Source organism: Zerene cesonia, chromosome 18 (assembly GCF_012273895.1).
Source record: "Zerene cesonia ecotype Mississippi chromosome 18, Zerene_cesonia_1.1, whole genome shotgun sequence".
Lineage (NCBI taxonomy): Eukaryota > Metazoa > Arthropoda > Insecta > Lepidoptera > Pieridae > Zerene > Zerene cesonia.
The window spans coordinates 3,810,266-3,834,306 of record NC_052119.1 but is presented as its reverse complement, the minus strand read 5'-3'; the positions used below and the strand labels follow the sequence as shown (position 1 = coordinate 3,834,306).

At 33.0% G+C, this 24,041-nt stretch overlaps 2 protein-coding genes across 5 annotated transcripts in view; one reads left to right on the top strand and one right to left on the bottom strand.

Annotated features, from left to right (window-relative positions):
• Window positions 1-24,041, bottom strand: part of LOC119834062 (serum response factor homolog) — a 170,290-nt gene that overhangs the window by 18,901 nt on the left and 127,348 nt on the right. The gene's annotated exons all lie outside the window — the stretch shown is intronic.
• LOC119834063 overlaps window positions 1-24,041 on the top strand; it is a 115,851-nt gene that overhangs the window by 34,165 nt on the left and 57,645 nt on the right. Inside the window, exon 1 of one of the 3 annotated variants that reach the window (XM_038358343.1) lies at window positions 2,924-3,024. The exons of the other annotated variants lie outside the window; for them this stretch is intronic. Coding sequence (XP_038214271.1) covers window positions 3,018-3,024 — 7 coding nt within the window. The 5' untranslated portion in view covers window positions 2,924-3,017. Of the gene's footprint in view, window positions 1-2,923; window positions 3,025-24,041 lie in introns of those variants that run through there. 3 annotated transcript variants of the gene reach the window in all.

The following is a 24,041-nucleotide window of genomic DNA, read 5'->3' as shown; positions in this document are numbered from 1 at the left end:
AATAAAAACTCGCAGCTCATTTTAACGCCCAAAGAAATAGTATTTCTGTTATTCTAGGAATTTACTAAATATCAATGACCGTTTGATTTAATACATTTCACGGAATGTGTAGCAGAAAATGTTAAATAATGGTCTGAATATCATTCAGAATAACGACATTTTCCTGATAACTGATACGCTGTTACGATATCATACAAACGCAGTTGCGAGCGAGCTTTTTCATGTACAATTCCAAATAATTGCAATATATACAATGACAAACAGATTTTAATTTTAATTTAACTGCATAAGGTATATAACTGTTTATCATAATTTATTAACTTTCTCTGTGTTAATATTAATCTTATACATGTACAATGATATGATTCAGAAGCTTTAATCACCATAATTAAACTTTGAGATGCCGCCTTATAAAGAATGAGTATTTTCGAAGTTGCGATTGTATGATATAATTCAGACTCGGTGTTTAAAACATATCGTCCAGCTGTCCTGCACCACATTTATATATCAAAAAATTAGTCCATATATTTTATACATTAGAAGGTATCAAATAAACAACAACATATTGTGCAACATTTCATAACTAACACAACACTTGACTTTTATGTGTGCTTTGTTTTGAACTCATCCACCTGCTTTTATAATGTTAAATGTTTCACTTGTATGTATAACAATATGAGTACCCATCTAAAATGGTCGATTGACACAAAAAGTGTTGTGATCCTTTCATCATTAATTTAATCTGCAAGTAAGGAATGAGTCTATAAGCGAGTTTAGCAATGCAGCTACTAAATGCAGCGTAGCTCGATCTAAACTAATTTATTATTTATAACGACTAGAAATGGTAAGCTTATGACTGTAATTGTAAAAGAAAAATTGTTATTTATCCTCTCAAATACTCTCTGGGAATAACTGAACTATGCTCGAATCTCGTTAGCTCCAATCAAGATCACCATATACGAATGTCTAGTAAAAACACGATCAGCAAATACAAACAGCGAATTATGTAGTAATTAATAATTATCTCCAGTGAGATCTGAGTGGTCAAACAGTACAATATATGATCTTATTTACAATTCAATCAGACAATTATATTCAACCTTGCAGGGACGCCCTGCTGAGGAAAAAATACTTGTTTGGCGAAGCCGCGCTAAGTTCGCTCTGCTTTGTCTATCAATAAATGTTCATATCATTTTGATGATTTGCATCACTTTAAAGTTCACTACGAATGTTTCAAAAGATGTTTTGACGTTTATTATTTGCGTAAAAACCTTATAGGTATACCGCATTGTAAATTTGTATATACCACACACTCTCAAAAGTGTTTCACAATTTTTAGTTATATAAATTGGTAATAAGTATAAAAATAATAGCTAGCAATTATCTTTTATTTTTAATAATTATCTCAGTATATTAAAATTATTCATTGAAACAAAGAAAAATTCTTCGTATATTTTATAATACGAATGGGAATAATTGTAGTGATTATCGCGTCAGAATATTAGAGATATTTGTTATTGCCCAGTTCTAACTATATGCTTTGCTTAGTTATTTATTATTTAATAGTTTCAAGAAAATATTTGAACACGACCTCATAATGTAGAATCTGCATTTATACTGCACAAAATTAGTCAAAAAAGGTTTACTAAAAAAACTGTTTTGATCTGTCCCGCGAAATATCCTACTAAACCTATGAAGGATATTTATTTACCTAAATAATGTTGTCATTATGTTGCTTACTACTTCCGATAATAGTACTATCATACAATATTAAAAGGATAAGTCATTTTAATTAGTAACGCTCACAAACAGATGTATCGTATATGATAAAAAGCCAATGATTAGAATACTACAAGTTAAGAACAGATATGAAACCATTATCTTACATTGTGGTTCAGTTTTTACCCATTAATATCATTCCTTATAGCGCAAGTTAAAATGTAATTTATGGTATTCCGTATATATTGATCGAATATACTTCCTTTTAAAATAAAATTGCAATAAAAATTCATCGCGTCCAAGATTAGACAACGCACTTGCAAAATAATTTCTGTAATATCTAAAGGAATTTTAATAACCTTTACTAACAGCTAGACAAAAAGCAAAAATATAGAAGAATTTGTAATTGAAAGCTATTAATATTCAAAACGACCTCCCTTTGGCCCAGGAACGCGGATCAGTTAATATAAAATAATTAACAAGTGAACTCTGTGGGACGCATCGCCATTATTCCAATCACCTCACCGTTAGCTGCAGAACGCCTTATTTAGACAAAACATCTGTATCACGAAGAAACGTCCACTTCAAGTTTAATAGAGTTCTAAACAACTCCAATATCCCATTAGCCATTTGTGTTTTCCAGAATTCCGGGACACCCACGGCCGATACGTTTACGCGTTAAAAACCGAAAAATCTAAACAATTTTGGCCCCTATCCATATTTATACGTATCCAGAACTCTTAAACGGTGGTCGTACGGAGCTGAATTCCTCTACCGGTCCAATAAGTTTTTCGTGTGCAATTAAACATGTGTGATGACTCCGAGACGTTGCCACGCGACTCCCCTATATGGAACTCACCTCTCTTCACCCTCACCACGATCTACACCCATAGCCGCACGAATATCAAAAGGCATAAGTGCTTTTTGTGCAAAATTAAAATTGAAACCTTTAAGTGTCGCTATAAAAGCGATGCCAAACGTATCAGTCGAAAATCTTTTAAGATTATTATGAAGCGGGTAGAAATTTAAATGGTAATACATTCATTTCAGGCTACAGCATTTCGAGCTTTAATGGCCGGCAAAGGTTGCCCATAATAGCGTGTTACTTTTGAGATATGAGACGTTTTATATTCAAATAAAGCGAACAAGACAGGAGGCCGCCACACGTCGAATTCCATACGTTTCTCAGACACGATTTAGTTCAAAATAGAGCGTCATTAAGATAGCTGAGGTGTCGTCGTGACTGAGAAAAAAATTAAGGAATCGGAATCGTGGGTTGGCTAGATGAATTGGATATAATGAGTGGTAATGATGTTTGCGATACTTTAATGGTGGTCGCCGGGGCTCAGTAGACACTTTAGAACTGTCAACTGTGATTGCGCGTCACGACGCATTTGACGACGATAAATGATCGTGTTTGTGACATTTCATATTTTTGTGACACCCTTGCCCGATTAGGTTTTGTGAAATAGATCTTAATGTATGACCAATCTCATCGGTGTTGTAATGAGTAGCATTCTACACACACACTACCCTGATTCATAATATCTACTTGATCTAAGTGTCAGTTAATAGGAAAACTTATATTCCATTAACGAGGTATACGAATTCTGTCGTAAATGTGAAGAAATCACAAATTATTTGTAAGTACATAAACTTTTTTTATACATACTGCAGTAATTTTATAATTAGAACAAAATATGGTTACATGATAACAATATATACAAATATAATGGAGTTATTGAAAAGTACATTTAAGAGTATTGTAATATAGTTTTCTATTGTATAAAACATAATCGGTTTGTCATTAAAAATAAACAACTATACTATTAACAGGCTAATTCGGGATAAATAACAGCTCATCTAAAAATTCAACTATGTTGTACATTAATTGCAGTTTTTGTCCTCACATTATGCGGAATATGGAAGAAGTGGTTATTCCCAGACGATTTCTCACCGATCAATTATATCGGCAAAAACTCAATGAATCGATACAATTAAGTAAACGTCGGGGCGAACAAAAATTTTGCGTAACACAAAAAACTTTCGACTCGATCTACATGACAATGCGCATATCTGTTCGTTACGTGCGGCTTGTAAATACGTTATTGTATCGGTCGCTCGTCTGTCCGTATGTCTGCCCGCTTGATTTGTTCCCCGCTCCCGCATAATGAAGGTGCAAGTCCGGCCAGCCCGTGACAGGTAGCTTGCGAGCGATTCGCGATGATCGATTCTCCGATTATAATGGATTGTTGTGCCCACAATCGATTATACACGGTACCGAGTTGTCGGCTTAATTATTGTTGACGTTGACGAAGAGGTTAGGATTTAGTTGTTAACTTAATCGATTCTTGTGTATGTAAATTGTATCGAATTAAAACTTGAAGTGATGGCGAGGCTAGTGTGAAAACAATTGTCTATATTATTATTACAAATAAGATTTACAAGTAAGAACATTTTACTAATCTGCATCTGCTAATAATAATTAAATAAGAAATATATAAAAAGCGGTATGATCAACAATGACAATCTATGATTTATTAATTCTCTCAGTAAATATGACATCATATTTTTTAATGAACTTAATTATAACACTTTCGAATGAGTATAAGTAAACAATATTTTTCTATGATTAATTTGAATCCTTTAAACATATATTATCGAAATGTTACTGAGGTCATGAAATACATTGCTATATTATATCCATTAATCAATAAAAAAACGCATTCATAATATATTACCAGAAGCAATGAAAAACCTATATATCGCTTTAAAAGAAATGATACTAGATTGAAACAAAACTGAAAAATAACGAAACATTATAGTTATGCATACGAATTACCATAAAATACATTAACTCTATCGATGAAAATACCTCAAAACGATGATGAAAAACTGCGAAACGGTAAACCGAAATTGTCGGTGACGCCAAAGCATGTTGCCGCGAATTAATCACACTTGTTAAACCAGAAGATGTTCCGATATGTGCGAAAAATAACGCCCTGGCATGAGTTATGTGGAGACATTACAAATTAACTGTTTGGCTTGTGGCTATTAAGGGGGACGGTGGATCTCTTATCAGCCGATAGCATCCGCCATGTTTCATCGTAATTATGGGAGGTTCGTTGAAGAACAGTAAATTTGTCATGAGCCCTTGCGTAATCTTAATTTGATTTAAATGCAAACGAAAACGTTATTCGTTTTCAGATAATATCCAAATACTTATGTCAGGCGGTTATTTGCGATGAGCCTCCATTTGCGTGCTTTACGAGCTTTTGCTTCATTCAAATTATTAACTGCAAGTAATATTTAAATAAGTTCATATTTCTATGTATGTCTTTTAAGAATGATCTACATATTCATTTTGAATTAAGAACCAGATAAAACATAGAAATAGGTCCGGAGATTTATGATTAACTTTATTTAGATTATTTAGTTAAATATTATTGTAAATTTGATGTTTAGTTAAATATTATTATAAATTTCTTGATTAGCGAATATTTGCACTTGGCCAATAAAAATCTACTATAACAAAGTGCATAAAAAAGTAGTGCTTTAATAAAATAAATAACGGAATTCTAATACAGAACATTCTAGAACTTTTTCACGTACTTTCTATTCACAAATAAAAAATCCTCATGCGTCTTGAACTGACCACCGCTATCTTTTCAGATAGTGGGAAAATAACAAAATACTGATAAGGTATACCATAATACCATAATACGTATAAGGTACTTATTAAATTTGATAAAAACCTCCTTAAGAACTTTGGCTATATCATAAGAAACCGAATTGAATGGTACTTTTTGATACTGTCGAAAGTTCAAGCTCTAATTGATTCGTGTCAATAATGACATATTTATGTGTTTGGTGGAAGGTCCGGTAAAAAATGAGTTATTAATATCGTCATTAAATATAGGCCGTTGTCATAGCGACCGGCGCCTCCGAACGTGTACCAGCACAAAAACTGAAATCATAATGCAATTCAAACAAGCAGCAGTCTGGCAATTTTGAATAGTATATGTAAAAAGAAACATGCATTATACATTTTTAGTATTGTATGAGCTATTGTTGTTGTATGAAGATATAACGGTACATTTAATACTCATAACAAAAATACAGTTTTGTATCAAAAACGCGGTATAATACGTTATTATCACATTGTTATATATATTTGTAGCACGTTGCTGTAAATGTTATTAAAAACGTTGGTAATGTTTTCATGCTATTTTATAATAGTAATATTATAAACTAGTTTTATCTCCCGATCTCGCGTATACTTTCACATTAAAAACAACGTATTAAGTGGCGCGTATACAAAAAATTGTGAATCAAAAGCCGCATAGCTGTCTGAGCTTTATATTAGAAAGAGAATAAATATTATTTAAATGCACAAACGTGCCGTAGTCTCCCTTTCATATTAAACTAGCTGTGTCCCACGGTTTCACCCGCGTAAGTCCGTATCCCGTGGGAATATCGGGATAAAAAGTTGCCTATATGTTATTCCAGTTGTCCAACTGTCTCCGTACCAAATTTAATTGCAATCGGTTTATTGGTTTTTGCGTGAAAGAGCAACAAACACACACACACATCCTTACAAAATTTCGCATTTATAATATTAGTAGATTAGTAGGATTAGTAGGATAGGATTATTAAGTTATTATTTGATAATATAACAGCATGCTATGATTTATTAACTTCCTGACTTTTATTATCTAGTATGAAACGCACTTATACCAATAAATGATTGTAATATACCGCTTATATATGGTAAGAAATGGTACTTTACATACCAATTACTGTCCAAATACAGTAAATGTTATAAATCAGGTTTATAATAATAATGCCCCTTCGAATGCGTTTTTTTATATCTGTTTGTTTAAAGCATATTGCTTATCAATCTCATTGTCCTTTCTATGTTTTAATTACAAAAAAATGTTTTTCTGTAACGATCACCTGCATTTGTATAGAAAATTGGTAAGCAGAATCTCGCGTCAAACGGGGCTCGCATCGTTTGTGTCGGCGGCCACAGTGGGAATATTTTTCGGTTTATTATACTGCTTAATGTGACAGGCAGAATATATATTAGTTTATTTATAACCCTCTGGCTATTGAAAAGGGTTGATGTGCTAGAAATTTGTTTTTCGCACATAGTGCCGTGAAATTCGCTGTCTTATTGCGTACATGTTTGTACCCATCTATATATTTGTAAGCTTTGTATTGATCACTGTTATTATACGAGAGATGATATCTATATATGAATTGCTGTTACTAACCGAACCGGGAAACGTTGTTTTGCCTTACTGTTATCATTTTATGAAAAATAGATGTCGATCCAGGGTCATCTACTCGACAAAATTTCATAAAAATCTGTCAAGTACCCGACGCGACACTTTTTTTAAAATGAGTTATTCAGTTACGATATTAATACATTTATGTCAATTGTAATTATGCCATTGTTATTCTATTGCCGGTTATAAGAAAATAAATGTTGTAAATTCAGTCACATTATTTAAAAGTTTCTTTTCATAAGGTTCTGAGCATACTACTGCAGATAATTTTTATCGTCATATTTTCATTCAGTTTGAAAAAAAAAAAATTACAATTAATCAATTAATGTAACCATTTTTATTAAAATATTTAATACGTAAATAGTAATGAAAAATTCAATTAAAGTTTCCTTATTAAAAATTTTATTATACATGCAAGCTCAGTGCATTTAAACGAGGAAAATCTTGCTCATCGTAATTAGCAATAAAAATTCAGAATAATAGTGAACTGGATACGGTTTTGTGGTTCGCAAGCTCGTAACAAAGCGAAGAGGCATCAAATAAACGCACGTAGTCTTGCAGAAATGTAAAAACGGGCGGTTCTATAAAGACGACCATCAATTGTTACTGCTCGTTACATTACGGTAAACATGTATTTATTTACTCAACTCTAAATAAATCGATTCGGGAATCGAATAAAATCCGCTTTTTTGCAATGCCACGCAACTAATTCACCACATTTCGTCGCAATACAATAAACAATAGCTAATTGTTGTCGGAAAGGGCAAGAAATTTAAAGCTATTGGACTCGATTCTTCAGCGATTCGGTTTGATAACGTCGCCCCGGCATGAGGGTTATGATTGATGATCAAAATCGATTTAATACGTGAATCGATTCGATCCGATAAATAATTTATTTTTGATGGAACGCATGCCTTTTCGAATTTCCGATTCACCCGATATGATTTTTGTGGCGAATATTTCTGTTTGGACAATAGGTACGCTTTCATTATAGTTTATTCAGAACCATTGACATTGTGTAGAAATATAATCTTCACGGAAAAAGGTTTTAATCGGATATAGTGACCAAATTGTACACAATTATTAGAACTCGATTATTTTTCTTTTTCGATTTTGTGAATGCATTATCAATTTATCTTTTAGGTACCTACTAGGGCTTATAAAGTAGGTCAGTAGCAAAAATTGAGTTTACATGCCTTAAACGTTTTTACATCTTCTGTGCTATTTCAGTGCAATAAGTTCTATTGTTATTATTAAACACAAATTTCTTTTACGACTAATTAAACAGAACGTGCTGGAGGCTTGTAATTCAATAACATAAGTCTATCAATGTAAGTGAACCGATAAAATCACATAACAATAGAAAATGCAGCAATCCTTACATCTTACTGACCAGTAAAATCGATCGTAATTAGATGGTGCGCCACTATCTCGCATACCAGCCGCATTTCTCGCGTTATCTGCGGCTGTTGTAGTCGTTCGTTTATTTACAAGGACAATAGAAACACATGTTTATGTAAAAATGGGCGAGCCAGCGGGGTTCAGCCCTGTATATGAGACAATGCAGCACCTTTGCTCCGCGCGATATCATATCGAATCATCTCAGCTACCGATCCGCCCTCTGACCCTACGTGGTGTATATTTTAATATGTAGGAGGACTACAACATTTATTTGCTATGATTCTTATAAAACATTATCGCAAATCTATTGTTTGGTCTGTTTGCGATCAAACATTATTTATAGGTTCAACAGCCTAAGGAAAATATATTAATTAGGAGTGTAGTCTGAACTAAGTATTATATCTGATTTAAATTAATCACTGTTACTGTTTGTGTGTTGGGATATTATTAAGTCGAAGCAAAAATAACATAATTTAAAACAAATGAAACTAAAAGATTTTCAATAGAGTAGGATGCACAAAAAAAAAATAGCAAAAACATTAAAATTATATTTTGTGGTCGCCCTACCTGAATGCTCTTGTTATTTCAATAGAAGCTTTTGTGTCCTGCGGAGAGCTTCCCTACCTATAAATTATGAATAGCTCAAATATTAAGTCTTCAGCATCGGAACACTAGACATTGCCGTGTTTGTTCGAACAAAAGCACTCCCATTCTGCAGCTATACCGCAATGGATGGTAAACAAGGAATTTTTAACTGATTCCGGAAATCGGAGCAAAGTTGTATGCACTTGTTGCAAGGTTCTTTTTAAATCCCATTTCTGAATCAAGTGCACTTTTGACGAGAGTCGGTTTCGAAACAAAATCGTCGAAATGCGTCCGAACAGCGGTGGTGTTATACTGCAATTTACGAACCGGGAACATATTTACATATTTTACTAAATTTTTAAATACAACATGATGTAAAAATTCTGTATGTACATAAAAGTAAAAGGTAAACGGTAACTAAAATCTAATGGTATGGCTATTGAAAAGAAAATATTATGAAGTATATGCATTTTTTAGTTTTCCTTTTTGTATCAATTTATACATGGTAATACTAAAACAAAATAAGTCATACCACTTGACAGCTACGAGATGGTAAAGTTAAAGAATTTGCAATAGCTGTAAGCATGAATATCTTAAGACTTTATACTGGAATCTAGATTGTGTATGGTCCACTTAGAATTCCAACACATAGGGTTACATTTATCTCAGTCGGTACCCCACAGAATATAAGAAAAGCAATAACATGTTCTGCGTACGGCAACCCTGAAAAATCTTCTGACTTCTAGCTTAGTGAAGTCCCGTGTCCCCTACTGGGGTATGGGGCAGATGATATACATCTGTTTCACTGATCTATTTTCTTTTGGGACAAGTAGGTGATCAGTCTTCTGTGTCCTGCCAGACCGAGACATTTTTTTTTTTATTGTCCCCACCGGGGATCGAACCCAGGACCCCTCGGTTCTACGCTCACGCGTTTACCACTGTACCAAGGAGGCGGTCTTCTAGCTTGCTGCTTACTAATTGTGCCAGTGACAAGCATTTGAGCTTTAGCTTCTACCCCATCAATAAATATAAATCAATCAAATAACCTCCTCACTTATAATTAAATAAATAAATACAAGACAATTAAACTCATTAAGCGCATCCGTTGGGTAAATATCGTCACATTAAATCACATCAAAAGGATGTTCTCGGAAAGTGTAAAAACTATCTATTGTTCTTGAATCTCCTCTATTTTTACACGATTATAACATAAGCTCTCCGAACAATATCTTAATGAGGCGGATGATTTATCCCGCCTGTATAAAGCTGATCAGGGCTGGAGTGAGAAAAAATCGTGTGCCCGATATAAATCAATTTTCTGACATCTGTTATGATTCATTTTGGGTCTGTGACGCCTTAATACAGAAGACACCAATGCATCGGAGTAGGTTGCGCCGGCCATTACTTTAATGAAAACATCATTGAAGGTAAATTACGTTGAAAGCAAGAAGCCTTGCGCAGAGCTTGTGTGCACACATGTTGTATTGATTGCAATATTGTATTTATTTATAATATGCATTTTTAATATTATACACTCGTATAAATGAACATCGTCGTGAAACCAATAAAAAATCGTGAGCCTACTTCGTTTAACGTCAGTGTTTTTTTATAATTTAGGTTTTAATGTAAATGTATACAATGAATCCTCAAATTTGATATTAAAGCAAGATTTTCCGTTAGGGATATGCCTTTCAGATGAATTGTGTTTACCGGACTCACTATAATACCTTATTTCCATTCCATTAAGAATTAGACGTGACCTCTGTTTTCTCTTTAGATCTACCGAACATTGAGTAACAGACGGTCATTTTATTAATGCAGCCCAAAGTATACGCATCGAAATTTTCCTTTCATTCATCTGACAATGTTTTTACACACAAACAGACACACAAATCATGATTATCGTTGAACTGTGACAAATGATTGATCACTCCGGAATCTTATTAGGACGAACAAAGGTATATATTAAATTGCGCAGAAGATATATCCCTTATCACTAAGCAATAAGTGCTATTATCCTAAACGGTTTTTGTGAATAAATTTTTGCAAAAAGTTATGAAATATGACTTGGTTTGTCGCTAAACGACTGACGCTGTCTTAAAAAACTATAGGATGAAATTTAATGGTAGTTGTTGCAAATGCCCGTAGATATTGCGATAAGTTTTTGATGTAGGGAACTTTTATTGCTCTCTTTTATAATATTACTCATTGACATTAATTTATTTCACTTTTTGTATCAAAGTATCATAAATATTTGTTTTGAACTCTGAGCTTCGTGCGTATGAGAAATATATGACAATTTTGTTAGAAAACTGTATGAACTTTGTTTTTTTTTCATGTAATAGCCATCACCACCACCCATGAATATATGCAGAGGTAGGGCGCTGCAAATATATTGTCCGCGTTGGGCCTCCGGCTCCCCCCACCTGCAACGAGCAAGCTACTTATTCACATTGATCTTTTGTGGGGGGTGTAGTAACCCCCCCGGTGTGAGTTGTACCAATTCGTGCCGAAGCGTGCTCGACACTCACACTTCATAATTTGGTTAAACTTGAGGAAATACACATATTATTCATTCACAACTATATCTTATCAGATAACATATCTGTTATCATCAAAATCTAGATATATTTTTTAAAAATGTAACCAATTAACGTGAAGCAACGAGATTCATCCATCGATTCATATTTTCTCATTTATTATTAAAGTCAAATGAAAATTTATATTTCAAAATACATTTATCTCGTATGGATATGAATTTTACGTTTCAAATTAATATCGCATATATTTTAAATAAACGCTTAAAGCTCATTTAAATTTGAATTAAGAAACTATTCGAAATCCTTTTATACCTACTTGGGTTAAAAAAAGTATTGCTTTACTCTGTATATACTCGTAAATTATTTTCGTTTCATTTATAACATATGATTAAATTAATGAAAGGTACAAATTAGTAATGAATAACTAGTTCACACAGTACATTTTCTTCTACGGCAAATTATAAATAAAGCAATTTATTAAAATATATTTTTAGAGTTTAGTTGAGCAGACGCTTTAAAAGGAATAGGTCATTAATAACATATATATTAAAATAAAGTTACAATTAAGTCGATGTCCAACTTGTAGGTCACAAGTGTTTTAATAATATATTGAAATATTATGTCCATTCAGGCACAATAAAGCTAATGCAGCTACGAACTGTCACAAATGTCTACATAAATTAGACGGGTGTATGAATGTATGTGCAATAGGTTGGTCTAACTAATGTCCCTGTCCAATATTGTTGTCTGAGAACTAATAGATGTCCCAACTTGTGTGGTCCCCATCGAAGCGCCACAAAAACCTATCGATTCGCTTTTTGTAAACAATCCTTGCCACTTTATGTCGTTGCGATATCGAAACTCACTCAAAAACAAACTTTAACCACGACGAAATTAGTGGAACTCTTATCTACCGCGATCGCAAACCAACTCTGCTATACGTCAGCGAAAAAATATAATTGGTATAGGATCTGTCACGGACGAATGATTTCGTCGCGACGGATATCTTAAATTAATTGTCGGTCAAATAAAAGATAGTCGGCGAAATAAATCGGCCCGGATTTATGCGAAACGGCGAAAAACGACCGCCCTGACCGTCGCAGTGGGGGTGACGAGAGATGTATTTCGTGATTGTTTAATCAATTCGAGATTTAAGTGTTGATGACCGGAGCTACTGGGTCGTATTCAGCTCATGGCAGCCATAAAACACTTCGCAGCGTGAGATTGGGGCAGATCGTTTTGGGGAGCACGAGTTACTTTTTCCAGCGCAAGAAACGCATCGTTATGCCCCACGCATTTGGTGACTAATGTAAATTGATTTTAATGAATTTCGAGTTAGTGCCCGTAAAAACAGAAATACGATACGACCTGATAATGAGATTTATTTTGTTATAGGGTTATTTATCTTATAAAAAATCCACTGTCGCTACTTCCAATTCATGTGCACGTCCATTTTACGGTGTTTTTATTAGACGCAAGTTAAATTCACAGTTTTAATTAAAAAATATAATTCCTCGGTTTTAATATTGCATGCCATTATAATTAATATGACTATTCGTTTACATAAAATATGCAGATGCAAATAAATTTCATTTCTTTTATGTAATATATGCATATTGTTACAAGCAATAATGTCGCATTCATTTTAATATGAGAAACGTATTATATTATCTTGACAATACATAGGTATTATATGGGAATAGTATTTACTGTACAGCTGTTCCCGGCTTTACGTGACTTAATGCGTGCGATGTATTGCTGCAACAGAATAAGTTCTTTAAATGCAAAGAGCATGTTTGCAGAGATGTTAATATGTCATGCGTGGAATATCAAGTCCTCTTATTGAATAATAGGGACAAACGTAGGAAACGCGTGAATGAATCCATCGAATTACTGACAATACCCGATGCGCTCGACTGCCTAACTGTCTTTTTGCTAAAACTTACACTCTGCGCCCCGCTGCCCGGCACAGATTATACATGCCACGGTAATGTTTTTCATTTTTTGTTCCTCTTATGAAGATACAATAATAAGTATTGCACAGAAATGAGAACAACGTGATTTAATTTCTCATTTTTTTTTCATTAAATAGAAAAGTATTCTCCTATTTCTTGCAGCACTTTTCAAAGCAGGCTTAAAGGTAATTTTTTATTGCATTACATCTCAATTCATTTCAATTTTCTATTTCTTTCTTGAGCATGTCGTCAACAAACAATGTACAAAAGGTTATGTAATGGTAAATACCTACTTTTAATATTATTTTTGCAAAATGCTCTGATTACTTTTCCTAATAGATTTCTTCATTCATATTCTTTCGATTATTTATGTAGATATGAGACACATCGATTAAAACATTTTAATAAAACAATATAGGTATCCAGTCACATTTACAACTATGAAACTGTGTTATTTAAAACAGACAGTTTAGATTAAATATAACCAAACATAACGGACAATTAAAAAAAGAGATGGCATATAAGACGTGTTAGATGAGGTGCAAAAATTTAAAAAACTATCACATCCGCGTCCTAACATAATCTTTGACATATTACCAACCTAACTAATGGCACGTCACAGTTGGTAATCGAGCGTATCTCTTTAACTAATTCACGAATGTAAACCAATTAATTAAATACGATACGCACAAAAACTAACAAATCTGGTTCAGTAATAACTTCAATGTATTATGAAAATGAAGCGCAGTTTTCCATTTTGGCGTTATTTAACATATGTAATTAGCTGTGTTTCTACATTAGAAGACAATTGCGATTATGCTGAAATTTGTATATGGGATTGGGAAATAAACGTCTTTAGAACAAATTAAAGACAAGTTTAACAGAGAGAATTTAACAGTGAGTATTAATTGTGGCTATTAGCTATATAAGTTTTCAATTAATTTCATTCAAATAAACACAAATAACATATCTATTTTGTAACAAACAGTTTCTGTTTAAGTAATTATGATAAGGGTAAAATTAAATATCTATTATTATTGCTTTTAAACTCAACGGTAATAAAAAAAAATGTCGATACATTACGATTTACGATTAAAAATCACCTTTATAACTATGTCATGTAAGTATACTAAAGTAGCATAGTCCGCAAAGGTATTAAATCACAATCACATAAAATCTCTAGCGTTTTTGTCCGTTCGCAGCGGACAATAGGCCTTTTATTCGTTTAGAAGGATTGACGTTAGTAATTTTGAGAATACTGTCATTCCACCAACAGAACTAAGGTTGTTATGCCCACAAAAATCAGTAGAATTCTATAAACATTTTGTACGCGAATACTTCATTATTCAAACAATACTCGTTAACAAAATCTCTGCTAAACATCAGAGCAACATACAGAGAATTCGCACACAAAACCTAGAACAATGTTAGTGTCAAAAACATTAACAGCGTTTTAAAATTCCTTAACACGAAAACAAGTGGTCAAACATTTACCCGACGCAATAAAAAAGTATTCCTACCATGTCTCGAACATTAGCGATGTTCAATATTTTTTCGATTGTGTAAAATTCTTTTGCGTAGTCGTGAAAAGTAAGGTACATTTTATGCAAATTAAGTTCTTTGAGTACCGATTTAAGTTTGTGGATTTATTGTATATTTAATTCAGAAATAAATCCTTATTCAATATGGGTATATTCTACTAAATGCATAGGCAGTAAGATAGCTTACTTGTGAGTTAGAACTTTGAGTGCAGTTTATGAAAATAATATTGAGTTTTTATGGCATTCAGACACTAGAAAATCAGCGTATATCTATGATAAATTAACATACTACATACATACGTCACCTGTATTATATACTAGCTTTCTGCTTGCAGCCCGCTCGTGTATCCAACGGAAATTCTGAAGGTTAATGTTTCTCCGCGGGAAAGAGTAGCCTATGTCACTGTTGAACTTTTTACCTATCTACAGTCACAAAAATCATTCCTTAAAATCACTCCCTTATACCACGAAAAAAGGAAAAAAGAAACAAACATACTTTTACATTTATAATATTAGTAAGAATGATATATACCTACTAAAGATGCTTAAAAGATAAGAAATAATTTTCGTCGCATTGCAAAGACGTCATATGCATCCTTTTTTATAAACAGCTATGAGAAACTACGGCTTCACTCGCGTGGTACTTGGCTAAAATATATCCTATGTGTTAATACAAACGATAATCTATCTCTGTACCAAACTTCATACAGATCCCATTTCCCAATAGAGGTTTCTGCGTGAAAGAGTAACAAACATCCATAGATTCCTGCAAACTTTATTATATTAGTAGAGGAGATTACTCATAGCTAGTACGAACAGTGTTTTTGTGTAGTTACTACTTTTTATTTCAGCCACGATATTTAACTATCACTCACAGTTAAGTCGAGTTCACTTCCGCTTTTAAAGTTATCGAGTTAGAGACGATATAATTACTGGTCTGTGTATGTTATTAATATGATGAGGTACATTAAGTCAATAATACTCCGACAAATAGACTTAAAATATACGCACTTAATCCTGTTAATTACAACGTATTCGGTATTATAAGAATATGTGTAAGCCATTGATTGATCAACGTATCAAAAGCTTAAGTAATAACAGGAAATTGAAGTAATGAAAAGGTCAAAAAATATTATTTCGATTAAAAAATCCAAAATATCATATGATTATCTTTTTTTAAGAATTCTATCAAGAACATTTAAAATGATTCACATATAGATTTCAAAATACTATCATATTAATTTAATATATAAAATCTACCCAATTTCATTGCTACATTAATTATAACAAAGTTTATATTCCTATTTCCTAGGTCTATTTCCTTTTCCTCACCCGTCCCAGTCCATTCCTTCTTTCCTGTCATGAATCCGTTCCCTTTCCCTTACCCACTATAAGCGGGCAGCACATTCACAGAGGCACTACCTTTGCGAATGTTCATGGGCGGTGGTGATCGTTTACCATCAGGCGAACCACCAGCTCAGTTGCCCGCTATGAAATAAAAAAAAAAAAAAAGTTTAAGGTGACTGAACAACTTCAGGTTTATAACACGCCTTTAACAGCTGCTCCTGTGTGTTTGTATGTAACTGACTGCTTTAAACTTAATTTTTGTCGGCGACAATATAATTATTTCAAGAGTTTTCCTATGTACCTAACCCTATTATTTCTCAATATACCCAAGTGAAACAATTCATTTCATTCTATCATTAAAGCGTATTTTCTAGTATTTTTATTTTCCTACGGATCTCTTTTAACAGGATGATAGTGATGCTGCTAGCGGTAGCTCAGTAATCAACCATTAAACCGTCTCATCTATTCATAATATCATCTATTAACACCGGTGATTGACAAACACTACCCAGACGCATTATTATCGAATTAAACGGAAAGAGTTATTTATCTGTACTTTGATCGTTTGAAGTGATGACTCGTCATGATCAGCACTAATAATCACTTTAAAATGTTTTGCAAGTAATATATAATTATTTTTTAATAAAATTCTATTGTTTTTTCGTATCACAGCTCGTTTCAAGGGAGTTTTATAACTTAGCTTATACTTTTATAGCTTATTCAGTAATATTATTACATTAATGTGTTTAATTAATTTATATTCCCCTTACAGTATTCTGACTTTTGGAAATTGTTTATAGATTAAAATAATTGTAAATTAATTATTTTTTATTATTAATGGTTTGTTTTAGTTTATTTTTAAAAACAACAAATTTATTTCCTTCTTCTTTCTTTACAATCAATCGAAATAATGAGTTTTATCTGTAATGTTTTATCTGTGTTTTTTTAATATCAGTCCATCGTCGGCAAAGTCGCCTGCTGGTAAGCGCTACCACCGCCCACGAATATTTGCAAAGGCCAATGATCGTTTGCAGACTTCACGCCTCTACAAACAGATTGCCGACTTCAAAAATTATGAAGTAAGGATGGACGAGGGAAATAAAGGAGAGGAGAGAAAGGATAAGGAAAAGGACAATATTTAAACTTTTAAGTAACCTTCTATATTCCTTTCTATATTCATAATAATAACAAACATATATGTACAATTTTACCTAAAAACTGTAAAATTTTGCAGTAATTATTAAATAACACATAACAAAATTTCGGTGTTACCGAAGTGGTTTCGGTAGCCCAATATATTATTACATATATAAAACATTATTTAACATATTTTATATATGTACTTCATACAAACAGAGGACGCCAATACGCTAATATACCATAAGTTATTTCTTCTCGACATAATTTTATGGAAAAAGGTATAAATATGACTTTCCTTTTTCTTGTTCGTCTAATTAACTTGACTAGACGAGTCCACCTGGTCATGTGACATAACAATACGATCGAATATAATCTATATTAATTAAATATTTTATATCTAAAAAATTGCAACAGAAACATTTTAAGATTTACGCCTAACCCCGTTTTTATCGTCACCATAAAAGGCAAAGCAAAAAGGGTCCATTAAAATAGAAACTAATATAATCCTTAAACCCAATGCCGTAAGGCTTATATTATAAATTGTTAAATATAAAAGTTCCGTGTGCAACACGCCAACACACTTATGACAGGCAAATGTTACACAGTCATTTGATATGTTTATAATATAATTTGTAATATTTTATTCAAGTTCCTTAAGAACATTGCGAATAATAAATTACTTGTGATGGTGGTGGTAAATTAAAAATGCACGGTTTTATTCTTATAGAAGTTTAGATGTATTTAGTGCTAGCTTTCCGCCCGTGGCTTCGCGCGCGTCGTTAAGGCTAATTCCCGGATAGAAATACATAATATATTTCACTGCGATAGCTTAGGTGAGTGAGTGGCGTCTAGCCTCTTCTCTATCTCCAGACACAAAAATGATATCATATTATCGCTCCGTTTCGATGTTATAGAAGGACAAACAAACACTTTCGCATTTACGATTTAAGTAAAGATAAACACTTTGTATAATTTATTTTGTTCTTTACCTAAAACACTTTCTTTTAACCGTTAATCCATCAACTGCACACTACTAAAAAAATGTGTTATTAACACTTGTTAGTGTTATATTAATCTTATGCCTTTAAACGAGCAATTCTTGTATATATATATATATATATATATATATATATATATATATATATATAATTGAAATCTCGGAATCGGCTCCAACGATTTTCATGAAATTTAGTATATAGGGGGTTTCGGGGGCGATAAATCGATCTAGCTAGGAATCTTTTTTAGAAAATGTCATATTCGTGTTTTATTCGTGTTTTTTTTTTGTCCTGACATCTATTGGTGAATAGTAATACTATTTTGCTTCGTAGATAGCTGGACAACTGAAATAACTCATAGGCACTTTTTATACCGATATTCCTACGGGATACGGACTTACGCGGTTTCAACCGCGGGTCACAGCTAGTTGTTATATTACCTAATTGTTACCTAACTTTACTTTTTCGTTATTCACCTTTTCCCTAAAAGAGAATCTTTTAGTGAAATTTACGTTTGGTAATACTCTGTTACAAGCTTATTACCTCCATAAAAATCTATTAGTCTAGACTTCCACGAAACAAGACAATACATACCGCATAGCTCGACACAGCGCTGTCCTTCAAAGTGTGACTAATGAATTTTTTGCATACATTTCATCATTACAGTCACGTAGTGAGCCGTGATATCGCCATGCAACTACACAATGATTGACGTTTTATAATGTATTGCTTTATGGTGTATTGTCGCAGGCGAAACTCTATAACAATGTAGATTTTTTATGAGGACGCAACCTAGAAAGAGGCAAATCATCAGGTGATTATGATCGGAAGCGATCAGCCCATTAGCTCGAGGGGATATTGTAAGCATGTTGCTTACCTTAACCATACTAAAGGTATGTAATATGAAACTTTCTTAAAGATCCTTCGTTACTATATGAAAATACCCAAAGAGGGAACTCATTCGAATTTTTCCGGCTGGCCACTGCACGGAAAAATAATATTTTAATATACACTACACTAAAAAGTAGTACGGATGAAACGTTGTAAACTAGGTTTTTAATGACGTGTAACATGCATTTAACTTCATGCCATGGCCATGGATAACCAGTAACCATTAATGAAATAGTCATGTTCCAGAAGACAGTACGTCAAAAAAGTTACAATATTAAGTTTAAAAGATAGCTGACGGTGGACACATTTTTTTTTAAATCGGTCCAGTAAATTCCAAGGGTAAAGCGGGATCAAACAAACAAGCATACAAACGTACAAATAAATAATTAAAATCTTCAGCTTTATACTATTAGTATAGAGAAAATCGATTGAACAAACGTAAATTGAACATATATTCTGAAATGACCGATAAGTTCTACTAGAATATATTCTACCACAATAACAAATAATTGTTTAAAATTCACAAATTCTCTTTTCATTACACTTTACCACATAAAACAGAACAACGAATCTACTCCAGTACGCATTACGAAGTCAATCATAAACAGAAATAAGACAACATAATTCGACCCTATTCCGAGTGTGCATACTGGAGTGTGAATGAATCCTGAACATAACCAGTCCCGGCCTGTCAACATTGTTACGAGAACGTTACATTTTCCATCAAACAGCAGCTTGTTTCAGTAACCCAATTTGGCATTCAACCACACAGCCTTTGAGCGAGGTCCTACCAAAAGCGATATTGATTACGTTGCCTTTATTTTCTATTAACCGCACACGTAATTGCAACAGGTTTCTATTCACTGGAGATTGTGCAGGGTTGAGGGTGAAGCTTCGGTAGCTCCGGGCTATCAATAATGATTGGATATTATTTGAACGGCGATGTCTAAAATACGATGTCGAATTGGTAAGGGAGAACGGGCGATGGAATTACTCGGTTGTGTGGAGCAAACAATCACTTTTTTACAATTAATTTTATAATTATTGAAAAAAAAATCTCTACTGCATTCCAAATTTCAAAACGAGACCAATTTTAAAGTGGACCGAAAGGAAGGCACCAACTTTCAAATAAAAAAGAATTATAAAAATCGGTTCACACAGTAAAAAGTTATGACGTTACAAACACAAAAAATATAGTCGCATTGTTATCAATGCCCCATCTTTTTTTTTTGTCGGTTAGAAAATTATTAAAATATTTAGTCTATTCATTGAAATTGTAAAACAGACGGGCAAACATAAGGACAGACAGCGAACTTTTAGTACTAGAGTATCCTGTTCCACATTTGGATAGAGAACCCTAACAAGGGGCGGCATATTTTGAGTAGCACCCTGGCGGCAAATGCCACACTACGCCACTGTACAGAAGAGCGTGTTAATGAAAGTTTTGTATTATATAGAAACAATGCCACACAATAAAAGTTAATTGGCGTAAATTTTCAGTTTTCCGGAAACACCTGTCATAAAACATATTTTCAGACATAATTACACCGTCATTTAAGAAATCATAAATTTTTGCAAATGACTTAATCAACACAATAAATAACGTTGTATGTTGTTTTCGTAAAATTATGACCTCAGTTACGTTTGTTGAGAAAATTTTAATGACGTTTTAAATTAGTTTTAATGAATCATAATCGTTAAGCGCCTGAGGAATTTTCAACTTTATGAGAAATTGTAAGCTTGATATTTAATTTCTCGGGTGAGTTAAACACATTCCTTGAAGTAAGTAATCAGATATAACATGGATGGAATATAATACGACACAATACCCATATTATACCCATACTAGCTGCGCCCCGCGGTTTCACCCGCGTAAGTCTACGGACTGGATATACGGACGGGATACGTCCCGTAGGAATATCGGGATAAAAAGTAGCCTATATGTTATTTCAGTTGTCCAGCTATTTACGTACCAAATTTCATTGCAATTGGTTCAAGTAGTTTTTGCGTGAAAGAGCATCAAACACACACACATCCTTAAAAAAATTTCGCATTTATAATATTAGTAGGATATACTTCATAAGTGTACAATGTTTATATTAAATCTATACGTTTAATATGGGTCAACAACATCACTTGATTAGTTTACAAAGTTTAAATTAAACTTTTCCGTTTAGTATGGGTCAAAATAGAGTCTACAAGTTAATATAGTCTACGAGATCTCTCAAAGAGTCTACAAATAAATATATAAGCAAATAAAAAAGCGTGTTAATAAAAAAAAAACACTGTACAAACAACAATGTAGTTATTATGTTTTGATTTATATCTTTGAAAAAATAAAATTATATACAATAGAGGTGTAAAATCATGCTATATATCTCTTTCGCACGCGATACAGTTGTGTTAACGGATGCGCACGCGCCTCTCATTTTCCTTTTTCAAAAAAGGAACTGTAATGGTGGCATTTCACCGGGCTTGTCATGCAAAGGAATATAAATGTTATATTTATTTGAACACAGCATAATGTATATAATATTTTAATTGTCTCATTAATTATTTGTACCATTATTTATTCCAGTCGTTGTTTTAAATTATTGACCAACTTGCAAACGGTGAAGTGGAGTCAAATAGATAATACTTGATTATCTCTATATTAGATATGTAATATTTTTAACCGACCTCCCCAATAACGACGCAGACGCAGATATTTTTGTTAACTGGAAAGCGTATGGTATGTAGTTAGTATAGAAAGACTTCCCGTTAAAATGATTAAAACAATAATCCTACTAATATTATAAATGCGAAAGTTTGTAAGGATGTGTGTGTGTTTGTTGCTCTTTCACACAAAAGCAACTGAACCGATTGCAATGAAATTTGGTACATATCTAGCTGAAAAACTGGAATAACATATGGGCAAATTTTATCCTGATATTTCTACGGGATACGGACTTACGCGGGTGAAACCGCGAGGTCCAGCTAGTTCTTTATAATATTTCTAAATAGTAATAGTCGGCTATCCCCTTTATCCGGAAGTTTAGTGACACCGCATACTTCACCATATCGGAGCGAACGTCATACCATTTATAGTGTTGTGCTTATAATTATTTTTATCGAGAAAAGTTTATCGCCCTCTTATTATGACTTGCAGAAGTGGTGTTACATCGAGATCGTGGAGTGTACTTGTTAGCACATAATATGCAATTATCTAAATAATTTTTACTAGTTATCGTGTTTTTCTTTGTTATTGCATTACCCACAAAAATAATTTTACCATTCCCATATTCCCATTGAATTAAGTAAGAAAATTTTAAAAATCTATTTGGTACGGATAAAGTTTTAGTTTGTTTCACACTACATTTGACACTGCAATAAATCAACTGTTCATAAATAATACCATTAAACTGTAGTTCAATCATTAAAAAATAAAAACACAAAAAGTAAATCAATAAAAACCTATAAATTTCAACAAACCAGGATTAAATCTGAGCAATATTGCCCAATTCTCATCTAAACTTATAAGACAGCCTCAAGCAGCCACGCGTTAAGTGAAATATCATTCAATATTTCATTATTTACTGCTAGTCATAAACTTTGATCTGTCTCATATTTCACAAACGCGTATATAGTCCACTGTCGCTTGAGCGTTGGGAAACGGGTGGCGGATATGGCCAGTATCTTTTCAAACAGGTGCAATTATTATTATAAGATTTATGCCCAAGCGCTTGGCTACAAACGCCCTTCACGTCAATCTTTGAATAAAGCTATCGTTGATACGAATTTTTCACTACACTACACTGTTGGTAGGTGTTATTAGCATTTTAGTTTGGTAATTAATTGCTACCTTTTACTTCCACTAACCGACGTTCTCAAAAATAAGGGAGGTTCTCAATTGAACTGTGTTTTTTTTTGTTTTATTGCTTGATAATACCGTGGGTTTTTCAATCGACTGGCGTGATACTTGTTGTTTTCATTGTCATTTGGATTAATTTTAAACTCTGGACCTTATTTGTAGAACATACGCTCTTTTGTAGCTTTTTAAATTAAATAATATGTATAGTATACGATATGCCTACATGAAATCAGGGTATCTTTGAAGAATATTTCATTATTAATTACCTGCTTCCCTTTATGGCCCTATATATCACCTATTGTAAAATGACAACAAAAGAAAGTGACAGATAATAGTTATTGCTACATTTTAAATTAGACTTTTTATGAATTCAAAAGCTAATATAGTAGTTCTGGATTCTAGAGGCTAGTAGGTCTGGATGCATTAATTATTATTGGATTAAAGTTGTTTGAGCGTCTCCCAGACAGACCGACTGGTAATACATAAAATCAGCTGTATTAAAAGTGGCCAACATAAATAACATATGATCGTTATTCGTGACGCACCAGCCACTTCCGCTGACACCTCGGAAGTCACGTGTTCCAATAATCCGCCAAATTCTAAGTTCAATCACCCAAAAGGCAATAATTCATTATGGCATGGACTCTGTATCTAAACAGGATTTTAAAATACAAGCCACGTTCATCACGTGGTATTAGTTTTACTTGAAATAAAATGAATGGTTTGTGTCGATTTTGTAACAAATTCACCTAACCACATAAAAATAATTAGGATTATTACTTTGCA